At 42.3% G+C, this 22,066-nt stretch overlaps 2 protein-coding genes across 7 annotated transcripts; one reads left to right on the top strand and one right to left on the bottom strand.

Moving 5' to 3' along the window:
- Positions 1–11,014: 11,014 nt before the first annotated feature.
- On the bottom strand, positions 11,015–14,069 carry LOC129868764 (protein FAM43B-like). Of its 2 annotated transcripts, none has more exons than XM_055942979.1 (3): positions 13,923–14,069; positions 12,092–12,839; positions 11,015–11,863 (listed from the first exon to the last, which is right to left on the bottom strand). In XM_055942979.1, exons 2-3 carry the CDS (start codon positions 12,720–12,722, stop codon positions 11,772–11,774), a joined length of 723 nt encoding a protein of 240 aa, XP_055798954.1. In that variant the 5' UTR covers positions 12,723–12,839; positions 13,923–14,069; the 3' UTR covers positions 11,015–11,771. The 2 variants fall into 2 exon arrangements, with proteins under 2 accessions (XP_055798954.1, XP_055798953.1); XM_055942978.1 differs by having other exon boundaries at positions 13,883–14,069.
- Positions 14,070–14,889: 820 nt separating this feature from the next.
- On the top strand, positions 14,890–18,468 carry LOC129868765 (protein FAM43B-like). 5 transcript variants are annotated; one of them, XM_055942984.1, is made up of 3 exons: positions 14,890–15,066; positions 16,104–16,851; positions 17,574–18,468. In XM_055942984.1, exons 2-3 carry the CDS (start codon positions 16,221–16,223, stop codon positions 17,663–17,665), a joined length of 723 nt encoding a protein of 240 aa, XP_055798959.1. In that variant the 5' UTR covers positions 14,890–15,066; positions 16,104–16,220; the 3' UTR covers positions 17,666–18,468. The 5 variants fall into 5 exon arrangements, with proteins under 5 accessions (XP_055798959.1, XP_055798958.1, XP_055798956.1 ...); XM_055942983.1 differs by having other exon boundaries at positions 17,578–18,468; XM_055942981.1 differs by having other exon boundaries at positions 14,890–15,091; positions 16,104–17,665.
- The last annotated feature ends 3,598 nt before the right edge of the window (positions 18,469–22,066 follow it).

The raw sequence follows: 22,066 nt of genomic DNA on the forward strand, positions 1-22,066 counted from the left end.
ATGACGAACTCACATAAACATGAAGAACGCACGAACAGGGAAAAATAGACTACACAAAATGACGATGTACAAAACAAACCGAACAGTCCCGTATGGTGCGACAAACACTGACACAGGAGACAACCACCCACAACGAACACAGTGAAACAACCTACCTAAATATGACTCTCAATTAGAGGAACGCCAAACACCTGCCTCTAATTAAGAGCCATACCAGGCAACCCTTAAACCAACATAGAAACAGAAAACATAGAATGCCCACCCAAACTCACGTCCTGACCAACTAACACATACAACAAACTAACAGAAATAGGTCAGGAACGTGACACCAAGGTTGGATTAGTAGGTCTAAGCAACATGCACCTGGATAATCGCGTCATGAATCGGGACGGGCTCCTACATCCTCATATCAAATCAATTCAAATTGTATTTGTCACAAACACATGGTTAGCAGATGTTAATGCGAGTGTAGCGAAATGCTTGTGCTTCTAGTTCCGACAATGCATTAATAACCAACAAGTAATCTAACCTAACAATTCCACAACTACTACCTTATACACACAAGTGTAAAGGGATAAAGAATATGTACATAAAGATATATGAATGAGTGATGGTACAGAACGGCATAGGCAAGATGCAGTAGATGGTATAGAGTACAGTATATACATATGAGATGAGTAATGTAGGGTATATAAACATAAAGTGGCATAGTTTAAAGTGGCTAGTGATACATGTATTACATAAAGATGGCAAGATGCAGTAGATGATATACACATTATGACATAATAAAGAGCTTAATCTTTCACGAAATAAAGACATAGAAGCATACCCAATTATACAGGTTCTACACATTCCATTTCTCCATGGCAATAGAATGTAAACATTCTATTTTGCGCCAAACATCGCCTACAACTCACTTCTAAGTGCAGCATATTGGACGACTCCACAGTCATTGATCATTCACGACTTTAAGTCATTCCTGTAATCTCTAGAGCATCCCGTAAATCTATAGCGCTGCATTTCTTCCCCATCTTACCATGGATAGGGTTTGCTGCATTCCGGAGTTTACTTATGGTCCCACAAAGGTAATCTTAGGATAAATTAATTTTAGCATACTGTAAATGCCTGTGCATAACAAAGCATAATTATTTTCATTATCTTCAAAGGAATTCTGTAGAAGCAGCCTTTATTTTCAGACTCTGCAGGCCTGCTGGGAGGAAACATATTACAATAAACAGGTAAGATTCATCCCACAAAAACATAAACAACAGAAAGAGAGTTGTATTTCAAGACAGTTTAGAGAAGTTGGTCATAAGAGTTCTTAATATCACTTGCAAATTGTCAGGCATGAGCAGTTGTGAAATGTTGCGAGAGGCCCTTCTGAAAGCACATGATATGGTATTTCGTGGCACGGTCTCACACCTTACCTCATCTTGCAGAAGAAGCTCATGGTCCACTATCTGCTGCTCCAGAGTCAAGGCCAGGTCCCGCCCCATGTCACCACGGAGCACATGAGCAACTGGCTGGTCTCTCAGGGCAAAAAATCCCTTAGGGAGAGGTGAGTACCACGTCAGCACTCACCTTCACTGCCATTCCCTGCCACCAGCAGCACTCCAGGAGGTGTGGGTAAAATAAACAACAGAAAAATCAGGAGCCAGGATAGTTGAATTGCTCTGTGTTTTATTTGAAGGGTGTGGAAGGAAACCCTGGAGGAGGGAAACGACCTCGCTCGGCTGGTAAGAGAATGAGATTTAGAGACATACTACAAGTTAGTGAGCTCTTTTCTAGCCTTTCAACAACTAGTTAGCACAGCAGGATAGATATGTTGTGAAATTACACTAATGGGACTTCCTGTTTCATACTGCAGGCCTGGGAAGTAAACACTTGCCTAAAAATGATGGACATAGAGCACGAGGCAATCTGCAAGCTCCGCCGCTCCATGCACCCCACCTCGCCAGCTGACATGTGAGTTCCATGTACTGCCCTGCATATGACTTGATCCATTTATCTACACATCTGTAACTAGGCAGAAACAGACTAAGACAGTGTTCTATGTGAGAACATTGCACATCGTTTAGCTTTGTCTTCTCCTTTTTGTTGATTTCAGCGATCCTAAGGTCCACAGCATCGTGGAGAGAGCTGTGAGGAGCATTCTGGGCAAGCAGTCCAATGAGCCCCGTAGCAACCTGCTCAGCCCATCTCAGGTGGTGGTGGAGGTGGTGCCCAGGCTCCTATTGGCCCTGTGGCTTCAGACAGAGGAAGGCCATTCAGAGCACCCAATCCTTACAAGCGGGATGGCCGTGGGCATGGTGGCGGCCGTAGAGGAGAAGCTCTCCTGCATGTTAAAGGACCCTTCCCCTCACATCCCTTTCTCCCGGGCTGCTGCTTTTGACTCTGTGCGGTCGATCCTCGGGAGAATCAGTCGGTCCTTCTCCATGGATGACCTCCAGAGCCCTTTTTATATGAGCTCTGTCTGTGCCTTTGTGGCTGACGAGGTGCAGGGGTGCTTCCAGGCCCCTGCAGCCACCCTACCAGTCCCCCCTGTCCTCGCGGTGGCCGTCTCCACCACACTACCAGCTGACAACCAAGCAGGTGAGTAGCAATGATAGAGAGCACTCTGACAGATGCCTGTTCTGATGACATCTTGGTGACTTGTAGTAATAGATCTCATCAGGATTGTTGTTGTCACCCGTAACACAGACGCAGACCCGGCATCCTCCCACCTGGACGTTGTGGACATCACCCCTAACATAGAGGCAGACCAGGCTTCTTCCCACCTGGAGGTTGTGGACATCACCACTAACATAAAGGCAGACCAGGCTTCTTCCCACCTGGAGGATGTGGACATCACCGCTAATACAGAAGCAGACCAGGCTTCTTTCCACCTGGAGGTTGTAGACATCACCACTTACACAGAGGCAAAGCCCATCTCTTCCCTCTTGGAGGTAGTTGACGTCACACCTGAAGGAAGGACTCTCACGATGGCCGTCTTCGCCCCTCTGCCAGCTAACATCCAAGCAGGTGAGTAACACTTAGAGAGCACTCTGACAGGTGCCGTTTGTCATGACATCTTAGTAGAACCTTTCAACTGGCCAGTGTTTAGAACCTACGGTTTGCATTTGCTTACATTCTGTCCCTCTTTTTTCCTTTTCCAGAGGATGTTGCTGTGGTCATCCCGGATGTCACCCCACACGTCACCAAGGATGTGACACTGGATGTTCCATGCAGAGCAAGGAAAGGGGCAGTCCGGCAATTTTTTTGCAGTCTTTGGAGGGCAGTGTGCTGCTGCGCCTGCCACAAGGAAGTGGAGGAACAATATTAATTATTCTTCAGACATTCAGAAATGGAATTGAACCATAGAACATTAAATTTTTCGCATTATAATTGGACTCAATTCTGCTTTTCTTCTGTTTGCTACTTAATTTCAGAACTTTTCTCTAAACTTTCACTTTGCAAGTGTGGAGTATGTTGTGTGAATACCTGGGAAACATCCCAATTTTAATGCTTTTAATATTTTACTTTGTACATTTAAAAAATATATATATATTATTTGACAACAAAAAAACGAAGGGGGCCATTGAAATATATTTTTGACGATTTCCAACGAACAAGCTAGCTATCGAAAAGTGTCAGCGTGTGTAGTTCAGTTAGCCTGCTAACGTCTTCATAGCTAGTAGCATGGAATCAGGACATGACCAAACTGTTGCGGAGATAATGGATGTTGAAACTTCCAAGGAGAAAAGAGGCATTGTTGAAACTCACTCATATGCTTGCAGTGTAAAAAAGGGGGGTGAATGCGATTCATACCCGAATACCCCAACCAAGGAGCAACTTCCAAAGACGCTGAGAAGTGAACCATCAATGAGCCAGCTACAGGACAACATCGTCCGCATCCTCATGGCTAAAATCAAAGAGAGCGCAGATGACATCACGAATTTGGTGTAAAAGAACACTATCAGTATCTTTAACCTGAAGAAATCGATTGATTTCAGTGCTGAGGAAGTAAAAACTCTGAAGCAGCAGAACGGAACATTGAACATTCAAGTTGCAAAGCAGGAGAAGAATCTCACTAAAATGGAGTCAAAGGTAAACGAGAATGACCGGTATAAGTCGAAGATAGAATCTTCGAATTTATGGAATAACAGAAAAATCTGACGAGAACATCAAAGCAAGAGAGAAGGACATTTGCAGGGCAATAGTCCCGGAGGAGGAGCGAAATGTTGTTGCAGGTTCTCTGGATGTAGTGCACCGCCTGGGTAGGCTGAGAGATGGGTTAAACAACCAGCCACCACGACCAGTGATGATGAGATTCATCTCCAGGACAGCGAGGGATATGACATGGAAAAGTGCAAAGAAAAATGACTTTATAAAGAAGAACAACCTGAGGTTCAAGGAGGATCTGACAGCATTTGACAAAGAAGCTCGGAATCGTCTGTGGCCGATAATTGAGAGAGCAAGGAAGGAAGGGAAAAGTGCATACTTTGCGCGAGCTAAGGCTTTTGTTAATGGAAGGGAAAATCACGCTGACGCCTAGTTTGTTCACTGCTGGACTTATCAAGTGTGGTGTGCAGGACTGAGTTTTATTTGCATCTGATAAAACTTCCTGAGGAATGAGCATTGTTTGTGTGAGCCAAACTTATTTTATGCATACATTTTTTTTTTGGCAGGGAAATTCACACTGACACTTAATGTTAGCTTGATGGTTATTCATTTTTACCAATCTATGGTACAATGTTATTTGCAATTGTATTAAAATATATTATTTAGGTCAACCACTTGTGTGGTGCAAAGGACTGTTTATATTTGTAACTAGTAAGAACTTTAATTTTTGTCAGACCCTGATTCATTTGAACGTATACAAGTTTAATATTCCTCAAATAGTCACTGTGATAGTAAATGTTCATTTCTGTTTTTTCTATTAATGTCAGGGGAATCCATAATATTTTGAAAAGGAAATCTTTATTTTTGTATTGTAAGGGTAAGAGTGCCGACTTTTATTTCATTCAAGAAACTCATGCCTGTTCCACAGATACTGCGTTTTGGAAGTGTCAATGGGGGAATGATATTTGGTACTAATCGGTCAGCAGGTGTCGCTATTTTAAAAGGCAACTTTAAGGGTCATATATTGAGTCATGAAGCAGATAATACAGGGAGATGGATTATACCATTTGTAGATGTCAACCATGTTCAATTCATTGTTGTAAAAACTTATGCTTCCAATAACAAATCAAGTAACTGTATTTTATTTAGAGACATTGAGAGGAAAATAAGTAAAATTATGTCTACATTTTCATTGGCAAAAGTAATATGGGGTGGAGATTTAATACAGTTTTACATGATAATCTAGATAGATGGCCTCCTAAGGATAGCAATTATGTTTGTGAGATAGACATATATTCTTTAAGGTTAGGTGTTCTAGATATTTGGAGACATAAGAACCCAGATAAAATTATGTTTACATGGAGTACCAAAGATGTATCTATACAATCCCAAAATTGATTTCTGGCTGATATCTGAAGATATGGCTGACAAGGTTGATACAGGCTCGATTGAACCATCAATTTTAACAGACCACAAAGGGATCTCAATAAAGATAAATATGCATGGTTTGTCAACAACAAAAAGTTAGCAAAGGTTACTGGAAAATGAACAATCTATCATCATTGTAAATGCAGTTAGACTGTATCTACGAGGAAAAGGCCCGGGCAGCGTTTGTAAGATCAAGACGAAAACGGATGGAAGAGGGAGAGAAAAATACAAAATATTTCTTTAATTTAGAAAAATGGGCAGGCGAAAAGACTTCCATATGTAAAAGAATGATTAATAATACTCCCAATGAAAAAAAGTATGTATTCATATCAAGCTGCGCCTTGGTCTCCTCACTACGACGAACGACAAATGGACGGACCAAGGCGCAGCGTGTGTTGAGTTCCACATCTTTATTTGCAGTGAAAACTTAAACAAAACAATAAACATACAACGACCGTGAACTACGTGGTGCTGAATGCACTCACACAAAACAATATCCCACAAACACAGGTGGGAAAAAGGGCTACCTAAATATGATCCCCAATTAGAGGCTACCAGCTACCTCATATTGGGAACCATACAACCACTAGAAACCCCCCTAGTCACGCTATGACCTATACACCATAGAGAACACAGAGGGCTTTCTATGGTTAGGGCGTGACATAAGGAGAATAGGTCCCCTGGAAATTATGGTTTAATAATCAAGTTTTATAAAGCATTCAATGATAAATTGATTCCTTTCATTCTTGCTATGTTTCAAGAATTAATAGAAAAAGGGGAGTTACCGGTTTCCTTAAAGCAAGGTGTAATTACTTTGATTCCCAAACGTAATAAGGATACTCTTTATATAGACAACTGGAGACCCATTAGCCTGTTGAATAATGGGAAATTATTTGCCCTTGTATTTGCTAAGAGATTGAAACAAGACTTGCATCATATAGTTTTAGATTTCAATACTCTAAATAATACTGTCACGATCGTGTGGAGGATTGACGGACCAATACGCAGCTTTAGGAAAATAAGCCATCTCCTTTTTATTTAACGAAGAAGGCAAACAAAACAAAAACACTTAAACACTAAACAAAACAAGAAAACGATCGTGAAGCTAAACAACGATGTGCACACACTGGCTACAAACGTATCACATAGACAACTACTCACAACAAATGAAAGCCTATGGCTACCCTAAATAAGGCTCCCAATCAGAGACAACCGAAATCAGCTGTCTCTAATTGGGAACTCATTCAGGTAACCATAGACTCTCCTAGACAACTAAACATACATAGACAACGCTAGACACATGTACTCAACACAAACCCATATACTACACCCAACAACCCCTTTACCATAGAAACACCCAAAACCAACAAAACACAAACATTCCCCATGTCACACCCTGACCTAACTAAAATAATAAAGAAAACAAAGAATACTAAGGCCAGGGCGTGACAAATACTTTAAAATAAATTGGATTCTGAAGTATCAGAACCAGAACCAGAACAGTATTTGGAATGTCTTCCCTAAGTATTTATTTGACTCTGTTGGTGGTTTAGAATTTTTGCTTCGATGTAATTTTGATATTGATAAAATCCCAGTAAAATTTTCAAAATTCCATAAGCAGGCAATTTTAGCTTGTATGTTAGCGTATAAACACAATTTTCCCCCACAGATACTTTTTATGGAACAAAGATATACGATTTAAAAATAAGTCTTTTTTTTCATAACTGGTTTGAGAATAAAATTATTTTGGTTGGTCAGTTACTGAATAAGGATGGATTTCTACTCTCATATGGGGAATTTCTTGACAAGTTTAAAATTACAATAACCCCGAAAGAATATGCAATTGTTTTTGATGCGATTCCAAGGGGGGTTGTCTCTTTAAAATTCCTTTGTGGATGATGTAAGTAACATAGATTTACATGAAAATATATTAATTGGCAATATTAACATCAAAGATAAATGTAGTAATAAACAGATTGGGAATATTGTTTGTGATACTACAATTCCCTCAGCAAGTTTATTTTGGTCAGATATCTATGGTGATATACAATGGGGGAAAGCATGGAAAATTGCTAACAAATATTGTATCAGTAACAAAGTAAAGGAAGTTCAATTTAAAATGTTATACTTAGAATGTATACTGTAAAACACGTTTTGGAAAGATTCAAGCTGTCACGACCGTCGTATGAATAATTAGATCAAGGCGCAGCGTGAGTAGAGTTCCATATTTTAAGAATAGTGAAACTTCCAAAAACAACAAAGATATAACGATCGTGAAACACGTAGCGAACATAGGCACTCACAAAAGAAATATCCCACATCGGTGGGAAACAGGACACACTAAGTATGATCCCCAATTAGAGGTAACGATTATCAGCTGCCTCCAATTGGGAACCATATACACACACCAACATAGAAATATAATACCTAGAAACCCCCTAGTCACACCCTGACCTAAAACACCATAGAGAACCCAGAGGGCTCTCTATGGTCAGGGCGTGACAGTAGTACCCCCCTCCCCCCAAAGGTGCGGACTCCGACCGCAAAACCTGAAACTAGATGGGGAGGGTTAGGGTGGGCAACTAGCATCGGTGGCGGCTCCGGTGCGGGACGTAGCACCCGCTCAGACCGCGGATCCGGCCATGGAGCGGGACTGGACACTGTGCCTGGACATCGGCGCAGTGGAAGGCTCCGGACCGTGGACCGTCGCAGGAAGCTCCGGACTGTGGACCGTCGCTGGAAGCTCCGGACCGTGAACCGTAGCTGGAAGCTCCGGACCGTGAACCGTCGCTGGAAGCTGCGGACTGACGGCCTTCGTTGGAGACCTCGTGCCATAACTCCTCACTGGAGGCTTCGTGCCAAGGATCATCACTGGAGGCTTCTTACTACGGATCATCACTGGAGGCTTCGTGCCACGGCTCATCACTGGAGGCTTCGTGCCACGGATCACCACAGGAGGCTTCGTGCCATGGATCATCACTGGAAGCTTCTTGCCATGGATCATCACTGGAGGCTTCTTGCCATGGATCATCACTGGAGGCTTCTTGCCATGGATCATCACTGGAGGCTTCGTGCCATGGATCATCACTGGAGGCTTCTTGCTATGGATCATCACTGGAGGCTTCTTGCCATGGATCATCACTGGAGGCTTCGTGCCATGGATCATCACTGGAGGCTTCTTACCATGGATCATCACTGGAGGCTTCGTGCCATGGATCACCACTGGAGGCTTCGTGCCATGGATCACCACTGGAGGCTTCTTGCCATGGATCATCACTGGAGTGGAGAGACACACAGGAGGCCTGGCTCTGGCAGCAGGCACAGGACTCACCAGGCTGGGGAGACATGCAGGAGGTCTAGGGCTTAGCACAGGCACAGGACTCATCAGGCTGAGGAGACACGCAGGCCTTGTCCTTGGCCGAGGCACCGGATGCACTGGGCCGTGGAGGCGCACTGGCGGTCTCGAGCGCAGAGCTAGCACAACTCGTCCTGGCTGGATACCCCCTGTAGCCCGGCAAATGCGGGGAGTTGGAACAGGCCGCACTGGGCTGTGCCGGCGAACCGGGGACACCGTGTGTAGGGCTGGTGCCATATAACCCGGGCCGAGGAGACGCACTGGAGGCCAGATGCGCTGAGCCGGCATCATCCCTCCTGGCTCGATGCCCACTATATCCCGGCCGATGCGAGATGTAGCGCACCGGGCTATGCATGCGCACTGGGGACACCGTGCGCTTCACCGCATAACACGGTGCCTGCCCGGTCACTCTCTCGCACGGGGAGTTGGCTCAGGTCTCCTACCTGACTCCGCCAATCCCCCGTGTGCTCCCCTCCCAAAATATTATGTGGCTGCCTCTCGTGCACTTTGCCTCTAGCCAACTCCTCGTAGTGTCGCCGCTTCGCTCTAGCTGCCTCCAGCTCCTATTTCGGACAGTGATACTCTCCCGGCTGTGCCCAGGGTCCCTTGCCATTCCCTTGATGATTCCCTTGATGCTCCTTTCCAATAAATATCGAGGGTCTTATGCTGGTGACATGATGATCAATGCTTGGCTGCTGTTTGATAAATAAAAATAATCTCACTCTTTTGTCCATAGTAATCTCATCATGTAGGCTATACGCGTACTGTATTATGTGAGCTGTTGGCTAGTGTGAAAGTGCCAATACCAGAGTGGGCACACTCACTACATAACTCCATTTTCTTGGTAACAAAACCATCAGTAGAGTTGAAAATGCAATGGAAACCCATTTAACCTGTATTTTTATTCGGTACACAGGAATTTTACAGAAAAAGTATTTTGTATGTGCACTACGTTATTTGATGGAAACACATCGCTGGTGGGAAAATATGCTGTTTTTATACTGATTGTTAAATATTTGCATGAAAATCTGTCACCGATTAGATGGAAACCTAGTTACAGACAAGTTACCTCAATAGGCTGAAAATAAATAAATACCTAGTATGCTCCTGTCCCTGTCTAGGTGTCTTCATGTTTATCATATGATGATGTTAAATTACTACCAGAGGGAAACATAACACTACTGAGTAGAGGGAGTCCAGTTCATCCAGGCTGTATCACATCCGGCCATGATTGGGAGTCCCATAGGGCGGCGCACAATTAGTCCCGCTTCGTCCAGGTTTGGCCGGGGTAGGCCAGCATTGTAAATAAGAATTTGTTCTTAACTGACTTGCCTAGTTAAATTTGAAAAAATCACACCAAGCCAAAATAGTGCTCAGGCGTAAACACAATGATCCTGTTGGTGGTGATAAAGGGGTGCTCTGTGGCATTTGGGACTTTTGAGTCACACCCTTAGCTTTATTCAAGTCCATAATAAGAATCGGTTTGGCAGCAGTCTCTCATGACAGACACACAGTGCAGCTGGTTAGTACACACACAAAATGTAAATCTGGGCTCCTGTGGCGGATGAATCAGAATTAGTTGGGTAACAGATAATTAATATGTTTTATTTGCATAATATGCTTATGTGAGATACTTGTCATTAGAATGTATCCCTTTGGACTCTAGTGTTGGCAGTTGGACTTTTCCCTCAGCTAGGGCTCAGTCACTTGGGGCCCAGAGAGGGGAGAGGTCAGGCTTGTCTTTCACATGTCCTTGGTGCTATGCAGAATATCAGAAAGGGAAGAGGACAGAATGGAACATTGTCTTCATATGTGAATGTGTCTTTACCTATTCTTAAACCATGTGAAGGGATGGCGTGATTCATGGGGAACCAATTACTTGTCTACACAATGTCTGTGTGCCAGTCACTCCCTCCTTTTGCCATTGGGTGGAGGTGTATGGCAGTGTCTGGAAACATTGTATGTCCTCTCTGATCTTACACTTATCCTGGGATAGTGTAGGACCTAGAGGCTCACTCCCCTCAGTGAACTTGTCCAGGAGTGGGGTCAAGAGGGGGTTTACTTGAAATGGGAGTATCTAGAGTTGACAATTGATATATGAACTTGAAAATAAAGGAGAGCCGCACACTCTAGAGCTCAGATGCAAAAATGTAATATCCAACGTTTCGACAGGCAAGCTGTCTTCATCAGGGTATAATCACGAACACTGCGGGATGACTCGTTTATATAGTGTCAAAAGACACACAGGTGTCTGTAGTCATGGCCAAGAGTGGCCTAATATCATTGGTTAATGATCAAATATTAAAATGGAATACAAAGAACAGCATACAAAAAACAAATGGATAGCATACGATCATAGATTCACAATTGATATATGCCATCGGATGAGTTGGTGTTTTTGTAGTATGAAGTACCAGGAACGAGATTAGAACCTCGTCTTAGGGACCAAACTGAACGATAATTTATAGCGAATGCTACCTGGCTATGGGATACTCCTCTCACAAGTAAAAGTCTTTCTTTGTGAGCAGTTCCTAAATATCTGTGGTTTGTCATGTCAAAGGGGGGTGGATCTTTGCTATAAAAGATCTCAGTAGCCATTGTGTTGACACTCAACGGTTCATTAGAAATGGCGAATCGTTGAAAGTCAAGTGCTAATGCAAAGCTCTTGTTATTAAAGATATAGTTTAAGTATAACTCGGACTGGTGTGTGAAGTTTGTCTTTCCTCATTTGGTAATACAGAAATACACACTCCAAGCTTAGTTTGGCAGTGGTCCATTCTTCAACACTGGTGGGCACTGCAGGAGCTAGTGAGGCTCTGCTAGGCCCAATAGATTATCAGTTGGCAGAGAGAGTCAAAGTCAAATATCAATGGTTGACTGTGTGCCGTCATTGGTGGTGGTGCTGCCTGTCCTCTCCTTTCTCATCGCTCTGAGAGGACACGGAGTAGCCACACCCCTCCTCCTCCTCCTGCGACCTGTCTTCACAAACAGACAAACAGGACCGGTAGCAACACCAAGTCACACACTCGCAAATTAAACAAATTGCTTTGTTGAAGCCTCTGTAGAACTCAAAGGGACACATTCATTTTCAAATCAATTCAAATATATTTAAAAGGCCTTGACACAAACTTGCCACAAACATCATCAATTTCAAACACCGGTAGCCTACACAATAGTAATGACAAAATAGTCTCAAAACACTCTCACCTGTCCTTAGATCTCCTGATAGAGCAGAGGAGGTATTAGGATGAAGGCTCGTGATGACTGACAGTCCATCCACCTCCGATGATCCCTCCCCTTCCTCCATGTGATTGGTCTCGCTTCCCTGCCCATCCCAATCACTAAGAGCCGTTTGAAAGCTCCTTGCCAGACAAGCGGTGATGTCCTTAGCTCTCTCAGCACTGGTGCACCAGAATACCCTGCACTGTAACTGCAGTTGCTGGCCTTGCTGCTTACAGATGTACAGGAACACATTGGGGTGCTTGGTGTCAGCCGCGCAGAACGCAATGTCTCTCAGATAGGTCTTAGCGAGCTGTCTCCCCGTGGCAATCTCCTTCACCTCTATGTAACGCCGCCGCAACACCAGAGCATGCTCCTTGCACCGTTTCTCAGGGGCCTCTGGGGCCCACTGCTGGAGCAGCAGGCCTATGGCCCCCTGGGCCTGCTCCAGATCGAGGGAGTAGATTTTCTCAGTGCCCAGGTAGAGCACCTTGTAGAGGGGATCCCCGTGGGAGAGGGTAGCGATGCGGTTGGGCTGGAGGTGGAACCGGCGGCGGAACACGGCGGGAGACTTCCTCAGAGCCTGGAGGAGCTGGAAGGAGGGGTTACTCTGAGACATGGCTAGAGGTCAAAAGTCAGGACCAGGGTGCGTTCAGACTTCAGAACCTTTGATTGTTGTTGTTCTCCCAGAATCCTCTGTTATTAATCCCGGTAGAAAGTTATTCACTCATTGCACCTGGGGGTGAAGAAATTAAGTTAGAAAAAAAATGAATTACTTGAGGGAAAAAGTTGTAGTTATTAGTAGCTTAAAGGGTCGGATTCCCGGATACAGATCAAGCTAAATCCTGGACCAAAAAGCAATTTCAATGGAGAGGGTTTTTAGGCTTTTGCTAAACATAATCTGTGTCCAGAAATCTGGCCCAAAATGTTCTTCCAATGTTTTAGCAGAATGAAGATTCGATATCTTCAGTACATCATGTACTTCCTCCCTCTCTTTTCTTAACTTACATTAATGATGGCTTTTAATGTAAGTTCCACAGTTCAAACTGAGGAAATATCTATGGTGCTACACCTCCACACTTTGGGAGGCTTTGGCTGTATTCATGTTGTACATTTGATTATCTCAAACAAACATGAATGTACAGTATATTTATACAGTTGCACTATTTCAGCCATCTTTTAGCTCTATGTATTTACATCAGCAAAACTATGTGGAAATAGGTAAAGAATACGATCAATCTGGAAGTACAGTAGTTATTGCAATACAATTATCAACTTCTAGGGTTTTAAAAAGAAAACAATAACACTGCAAGAGGCTCAATATTGGGCAAGTAAAACTGGCATTTTTAAGTATATTTTCTTTATAACTGTGGGCCTATATACGGCTATTTGCCTTAACTTCATGCATTTTATATCATTTATTATCATTTATCCAAAACAGTAGAGTAATGGGCATACAGTCCCATTTCACGAGCTCATTCTCTGCTCCTATGAGGTTTCTTTGCATGGTTCAAATTCGAAAACAGCCCCCATGCTGCCGCCGCAACACAATCCTTATCTGGACTTTCTGGTGGTGTCCAGCAAGAGTGTTTACGTGTGATTGTAGAAGCCCAAAATTAGCAAAACAAGATCAATTTGCCTTATGTATAATGACTAAAGCCATATTGAAGTAAGAGGTAGAAGTGCTAAACAGTTGACTCTAATGTTTCACAAATTTATACAGATCTATTGGTTTATTTCAGCATTTCCCTTACTTTGTGTCACACTCCTGTCACTTACCCTACAATGGTTAAAAAAGTAAAAAGAAAAGGTAGCCTACTTTCGATGTATCCGAAAGAATGTCATGAAGTCCATTAACTTTGCAATAATTCTTCACAGTAAAATATCTATTCTTGCCTGCATGTTTTTGGTGCGAAAGGGCTGCATCAGTGTACTGTGAAGTCTCCTACAGCGGTAGATAAGTTGTGTGAAGGGGCCACTTGATCTTGTGAGAGAGAAGGGGATAAGGGGGCGGGAGGTAAGGCAACCTCTATGTAGTGCAAAAAAACTGAAGTATTTACTTCTTTTTTATATATGGGGAATAATACACACTGACCCTTGCTGGTATCAGTTTTATAATTGACCTATAGTATCTGTATGCATGTAATTACTGTTTTCCCCAAATCAGCAAAGGCTGTAATAATGTTTATAACGAGTTTCTAAAATAGGTTCCCATTAAATAGGTTCTCACTAAATGCACTTCGACAGTCATTCGGAAAGTATTCAGACAACTTTACTTTTTCCACATTTTGTTATGTTACAGCCTTATTCTGATATGGATTAAATGGTTTATTTTCCCCTCATCAATCTACACACAATATCCCATAACGACAAAGCAAAAACACGTTTTAAAGAAATATTTTTGCAAGAAAAACATAATAAAAAACTGAGATATCACATTTACTCAGTACTTTGTTGAAGGGCCTTTGGCAGCAATTACAGCCTCAAGTCTTTTGGGGCATAATGCTACAAGCTTGGCACACCTGTATTTGGGGAGTTTTTACTTTTTACTTTTAAAAAATTTTAAAAATTTAAAAAATGTCTTTAAAACCTGTTTTTGCTTTGTCGTTATGGGATATTTTGTGGAGATTGATGAGGTGAAAATAAACCATTTAATCCATGTTAGAATAAGGCTGTAACATAACAAAATGTGGAAAAAGTAAAGTTGTCTGAATAGTTGCCTTAACTCCCGCCCCCTTATCCCCTTCTCTCTCACACGATCAAGTGGCCCCTTCACATAACTTATCTACCACTGTAGGAGACTTCACGGTGCAATGATGCAGCCCTTTCGCAACAAAAACATGCAGGCAAGAATAGATATTTTACTGTGAAGAATTATTGCAAAGTTAATGGACTTCATGACATTCTTTCGGATACATCGAAAGTAGGCTACCTTTTCTTTTTACTTTTTTAACCATTGTAGGGTAAGTGACAGGAGTGCGACACAAAGTAAGGGAAATGCTGAAATAAACCAATAGATCTGTATAAATTTGTGAAACATTAGAGTCAACTGTTTAGCACTTCCACCTCTTACTTCAATATGGCTTTAGTCATTATACATAAGGCAAATTGATCTTGTTTTGCTAATTTTGGGCTTCTACAATCACACGTAAACACTCTTGCTGGACACCACCAGAAAGTCCAGATAAGGATTGTGTTGCGGCGGCAGCATGGGAGTTGTTTTCGAATTTGAACCATGCAAAGAAACCTCTTAGGAGCAGAGAATGAGCTCGTGAAATGGGACTGTATGCCCATTACTCTACTGTTTTGGATAAATTATAATAAATGATATAAAATGCATGAAGTTAAGGCAAATAGCCGTATATAGGCCCACAGTTATAAAGAAAATATACTTAAAAATGCCAGTTTTACTTGCCCAATATTGAGCCTCTTGCAGTGTTATTGTTTTCTTTTTAAAACCCTAGAAGTTGATAATTGTATTGCAATAACTACTGTACTTCCAGATTGATCGTATTCTTTACCTATTTCCACATAGTTTTGCTGATGTAAATACATAGAGCTAAAAGATGGCTGAAATAGTGCAACTGTATAAATATACTGTACATTCATGTTTGTTTGAGATAATCAAATGTACAACATGAATACAGCCAAAGCCTCCCAAAGTGTGGAGGTGTAGCACCATAGATATTTCCTCAGTTTGAACTGTGGAACTTACATTAAAAGCCATCATTAATGTAAGTTAAGAAAAGAGAGGGAGGAAGTACATGATGTACTGAAGATATCGTATTTTCATAAAACAATGGAAGAACATTTTGGGCCAGATTCCTAGACACAGATTATGTTTAGCAAAAGCCTAAAAACCCTCTCCATTGAAATTGCTTTTTGGTCCAGGATTTAGCTTGATCTGTATCCGGGAATCCGACCCTTTAAGCTACTAATAACTACAACTTTTTCCCTCAAGTAATTCATTTTTTTTCTAACTTAATTTCTTTACCCCCAGGTGCAATGAGTGAATAACTTTCTACCGGGATTAATAACAGAGGATTCTGGGAGAACAACAACAATCAAAGGTTCTGAAGTCTGAACGCACCCTGGTCCTGACTTTTGACCTCTAGCCATGTCTCAGAGTAACCCCTCCTTCCAGCTCCTCCAGGCTCTGAGGAAGTCTCCCGCCGTGTTCCGCCGCCGGTTCCACCTCCAGCCCAACCGCATCGCTACCCTCTCCCACGGGGATCCCCTCTACAAGGTGCTCTACCTGGGCACTGAGAAAATCTACTCCCTGGATCTGGAGCAGGCCCAGGGGGCCATAGGCCTGCTGCTCCAGCAGTGGGCCCCGGAGGCCCCTGAGAAACGGTGCAAGGAGCATGCTCTGGTGTTGCGGCGGCGTTACATAGAGGTGAAGGAGATTGCCACGGGGAGACAGCTCGCTAAGACCTATCTGAGAGACATTGCGTTCTGCGCGGCCGACACCAAGCACCCCAATGTGTTCCTGTACATCTGTAAGCAGCAAGGCCAGCAACTGCAGTTACAGTGCAGAGTATTCTGGTGCACCAGTGCTGAGAGAGCTAAAGACATCACCGCTTGTCTGGCAAGGAGCTTTCAAACGGCTCTTAGTGATTGGCATGGGCAGGATAGCGAGACCAATCACATGGAGGAAGGGGAGGGATCATCGGAGGTGGATGGACTGTCAGTCATCACGAGCCTTCGTCCTAATACCTCCTCTGCTCTATCAGGAGATCTAAGGACAGGTGAGAGTGTTTTGAGACGATTTTGTCATTACTATTGTGTAGGCTACCGGTGTTTGAAATTGATGATGTTTGTGGTAAGTTTGTGTCAATGTCACGCCCTGGCCTTAGTATTCTTTGTTTTCTTTATTATTTTAGTTAGGTCAGGGTGTGACATGGGGAATGTTTGTGTTTTGTTGGTTTTGGGTGTTTTTTATGGTAAAGGGGTTGTTGGGTATAGTATATGGGTTTGTGTGGAGTACATGTGTCTAGTGTTGTCTATGTATGTTTAGTTGTCTAGGAGAGTCTATGGTTACCTGAATGAGTTCCCAATTAGAGACAGCTGATTTCGGTTGTCTCTGATTGGGAGCCTTATTTAGGGTAGCCATAGGCTCTCATTGGTTGTGGGTAATTGTCTATGTCAGAACGTTTGTAGCCTGTTGTATGTGCACGACGTTTATTAGCTTCACGATCGTTTGTTGTTTTGTTAGTTTGTATTAAGTGTTTCGTGTTTATTTTTCGTCATCTTTAAAAATAAAAGAAGATGGCTTATTTTCCTAAAGCTGCGTTTTGGTCCATCAATCCTCCACACGATCGTGACAGTCAAGGCCTTTTAAATATATTTGAATTGATTTGAAAATGAATGTGTCCCTTTGAGTTCTACAGAGGCTTCAACAAAGCAATTTGTTTAATTTGCGAGTGTGTGACTTGGTGTTGCTACCGGTCCTGTTTGTCTGTTTGTGAAGACAGGTCGCAGCAGGAGGAGGAGGGGTGTGGCTACTCCGTGTCCTCTCAGAGCGATGAGGAAGGAGAGGAAAGGCAGCACCACCACCAATGACGGCACACAGTCAACCATTGATATTTGACTTTGACTCTCTCTGCCAACTGATAATCTATTGGGCCTAGCAGAGCCTCACTAGCTCCTGCAGTGCCCACCAGTGTTGAAGAATGGACCACTGCCAAACTAAGCTTGGAGCCCAGAACTACATTTTGTGTGTGTGCTGGCCAGCTGCACTGTGTGTCTGTCATGAGAGACTGCTGCCAAACGGATTCTTATTATGGACTTGAATAAAGCTAAGGGTGTGACTCAAAAGCCCCACATGCCACAGAGCACCCCTTTATCACCACCAACAGGATCATTGTGTTTACGCCTGAGCACTATTTTGGCTTGGTGTGATTTTTTTAAATGTAACTAGGCAAGTCAGTTAAGAATAAATTCTTATTTATAATGCCGGCCTACCCCGGCCAAACCTGGACGAAGCGGGACTAATTGTGCGCCGCCCTATGGGACTCCCAATCATGGCCGGATGTGATACAGCCTGGATGAACTGGACTCCCTCTACTCAGTAGTGTTATGTTTCCCTCTGGTAGTAATTTAATATCATCATATGATAAACATGAAGACACCTAGACAGGGACAGGAGCATACTAGGTATTTATTTACTTTCAGCCAATTGAGGTAACTTGTCTGTAACTAGGTTTCCATCTAATCGGTGACAGATTTTCATGCAAATATTTAACAATCAGTATAAAAACAGCATATTTTCCCACCAGCGATGTGTTTCCATCAAATAACGTAGTGCACATACAAAATACTTTTTCTGTAAAATTCCTGTGTACCGAATAAAAATACAAGTTAAATGGGTTTCCATTGCATTTTCAACTCTACTGATGGTTTTGTTACCAAGAAAATGGACTTATGTAGTGAGTGTGCCCACTCTGGTATTGGCACGTTCACACTAGCCAACAGCTCACATAATACAGTACGCGTATAGCCTACATGATGAGATTACTACGGACAAAAGAGTGAGATTATTTTTATTTATTAAACAGCAGCCAAGCATCGATCATCATGTCACCAGCATAAGACCCTCGATATTTATTGGAAAGGAGCATCAAGCTCATCACTTTGTACTTTCACCACTCTGTAGCCTCAAATTGTATGCTTTCCCGAGTCGTAGTAGGAGGCCCACACATGTCATTGCATGACTCCAAATTTGATATGATGGTCATTCCCAGCTAGCACAGAACGCTCCTGTAACGTCCCTAAAGGTTCTCCTTTGGTTCTTAGAAAAATAACTTTCACAGAACGTTCTTTCACAGAATTGAAAGTGCTGAGAAAACAATACATTTACTAAGTGATTCATCGGTTTCCGGTCCTTTGTCTCATTCGCAGCTCCATTGTGTCAGGTTTTTTACTAGTTTAAGGTGAGCAGGTTTACTTCACTACTACAATAGACACTCACCGGACAGTTTATTAGGTACAACACCCTGTTCACGAAAATGGATTGCTCTTACAGCTATTAGTCCGCTTATCTAAACAAATTTCACACGTATATTATTTAGTATACAGCACCAGTCAAAGGTTTGGACACACCCACTCATTCAAGGGTTTTTCTTAATTTTTTTCTACATTGTAGAATAATAGTGAAGACATTAAAACTATGAAATAACATATATGGAATAATGTAGTAACCAAAAGAGTGTTAAACAAATCAAAATATATTTGAGATTTGAGATTCTTCAAAGTAGCCAAAGACAAGAAAAAAATCAAGAATAGTCTGATGAGTGACAATATTAGCCTATCAGTTGTGAATGATGCCCAACATAAGAAACAATGCCTTCTTTTTGCGACTTTTTCTAATCTTAGTCACACACCTCATGTAGCCTAGCCCATAGGCCTATGTATTTTAATAAGGTTTGTATCACAACTAAAGAGGCCAAATAACTTCTTAAAATGAAGAACATTAATCCATTTTAAAAGGGGTGTAGAGCCTAACTGGCATACATAAGCAGCGTGTGAGTTTCAAGTTTGGGGAAGATCATTTTCACCATAAAAATGCACCTTTATAATAAAAGCATTACATGCATAATTGTGACGCACCACCTGGATTCGGTCTTATGTAGCAAAATGTGAAATGGTGTTTTTTACATTGGATAAAAGTAGAGACTCAGAGCTTCAAAATGATATATCATACACTGCATTTGAGGAACAATGGGAAAGTAATTCTGCTTTGAAAGTTGATCAACTTGTAAAGTCACTTTTGAGAATCTTCTTTGTCTACACCCATTCAGCATCGTTCACACCCTATAAGCTTTAGCCCCACCCATCTCGTTTCGCTCTCGGAGCGCACACTTGACGCTCTGACCGATGATTTGTTTACCTCTGGATAACATGAAAACAGCCTAACCAGCTCTGCTGACAACAATTTCCTTACGCTTTTTTGGAGATGAGTACTGACACCGGCTATATTCAACGGGTGTTGTACACACCTCACGTAACGTTAGCTAACGAGCCAGCCAGCTAATGTAAGCTAGTTAAACAACAATGAACAAAGTTCCAACAATGCCTAACATTAGGCTCTAACTAGAAGAGCAAACAGCTCTGGGAAACGAATAATAACGTCCGCTAGGTATCCAGCCAGCTAAAATTATCTAGCTAGTTAAGATTACTTTTAGCTTAAGACATACAGCTAGCTAGCTAAACAATGAACCTAGCTAGGTAACCAACGTTTAAGATCTAACACGTCACGTAACGTTAGCTAACGAGTCAGCCAGCTAACGTTAGCTAGTTAAACAACAATGAACAAAGTGCCAACAATGCCACAGTGCTGGGAGCTAACCAACCAGATCCAGTGTTAACTAGCTAACATTAGGCTCTAACTAGAAAAGCAAACGGCTCTGGGAAACAAATAATAACGTCAGCTAGGGAGCCAGCCAGGTAACGTTGGCTAGCTAGCTAACAGTACACTTTAGCTTGAAATGAAACCACTTTGTCAAAATTAGAAATGTGTAATATCTGATCATGTAACTTTAGCTAGCTAACGCAGACTATCTTACCTGTATACGTCATGCATGATGGACATGTCTCCCTGTTAGGAATGCCATACCACGGTTGCCCTTAGTTTGACGATGTAATCCAGAGACAGGTGTTTTCTCCATCTCTTTAGTTATCATACTCTAATTCCACTGATTTCAAAACTTGATCCGCCAGAAAGTGGACAGCAACACTTATGCAGCTCCACTACACAATACATTATTAAAAAAGCAGCGTTCGACAGGATTACCAACACAGACTGACCAGCTCAAATAGACAGAAGCCCTCTATATGGCAGACCAATCCAAACTCGGCATGTCCAGTCCACTCATTATCTAAGCCAATCATGTGTTGTGGGAAGGTTGCCAGCTTTTCTGTGGCTAAACCAACCAGGCTCGTAATTTAACAGTTTTATTTGTATTTACAGATGGCGTACAGGTTTGTTATTAAGGCACATGAAAGTTCACATGTTCGAGAAGGCATTTCTGCCCCAAAAAATGCATTTTGATTAAAAAAAAAAAAAAAATGTTCAAATGGCTCTGCTGTGAAATCGTGACTTGCACCAATACGCCTAGATTCCTGAATCGGGTCACAATTGCATTTGCGGTCACTTTTGACAATGGTGTTTTCCGCTAGTGGAACATTTGCGCTTATCGCCTACTAACATGTGCTCATTGCTGTGTTTATAATGTGAAGAAATAGCCTAATAATTTATCAACATTTTAAGCTAAACGTTCTGATCTGTTGTGTCAGCCACATTGTGTCAAATAGTTTTTTTTATGCTACTGGTTGTATTCATTTGGGATTTACCGCATCCCACAACTGTCCCAGCCCATGTTTGGAATATTTATCTCTCGCACATAATAGAATAGATTGATTGACCTTTGCACTATGGGGGATAATAGATTGACATAGGCTAGTGCTTTTGCTGTTCGTTAGGCCTACACATATTGTTGGCTGATGAAAAGTAAATGTGGACAATTCTTCCAATATCTTCACTATGCACCTCGGAATTAGATAAGGACGCGCGCAGTTGCGTCCCCAATGTGTCTGTCTTCACTTGTAGCCTGTAAGAAAGACCCGATCACGTGATGGAGAACACAGCACTCAGGCAGAAACACACAACGGCCACTGGCCGCACAGGGTATGGATTTGTTTAGGGTGCATTACGCCAACACAAAGTGGATGCTTCTGTAACGGTCTTCTTCCATTGGTGAAGGAGAGGACCAAAATGCAGCGCGGCTAGTGTTCAACATATTTAATAAACAAAGAGACGAATACGTGAACACTATACAAAATACAAAATAACAAATGTGAAAACCGAGACAGACCTATCTGGTGCAGAACACAAACACAGAGACAGGAAACAATCACCCACAAAATCCCAACACAAAACAAGCCTCCTATATATGATTCTCAATC

The sequence above is a fragment of the Salvelinus fontinalis genome, chromosome 13, assembly GCF_029448725.1.
Source record: "Salvelinus fontinalis isolate EN_2023a chromosome 13, ASM2944872v1, whole genome shotgun sequence".
NCBI classification, from domain to species: Eukaryota; Metazoa; Chordata; class Actinopteri; order Salmoniformes; family Salmonidae; genus Salvelinus; species Salvelinus fontinalis.

What these genes read in the sequence shown, in the direction of transcription:
- LOC129868765 (XM_055942981.1), top strand. Translation starts at nt 16,221, where the DNA reads ATGTCTCAGAGTAACCCCTCCTTCCAGCTCCTCCAGGCTCTGAGGAAG.
- LOC129868764 (XM_055942979.1), bottom strand. Translation starts at nt 12,722, where the DNA reads ATGTCTCAGAGTAACCCCTCCTTCCAGCTCCTCCAGGCTCTGAGGAAG. An exon ending in ATCAGGAGATCTAAGGACAG is followed by an intron (nt 11,864 to 12,091) that starts GTGAGAGTGTTT and finishes CTGTTTGTGAAG; the next exon opens with ACAGGTCGCAGGAGGAGGAG.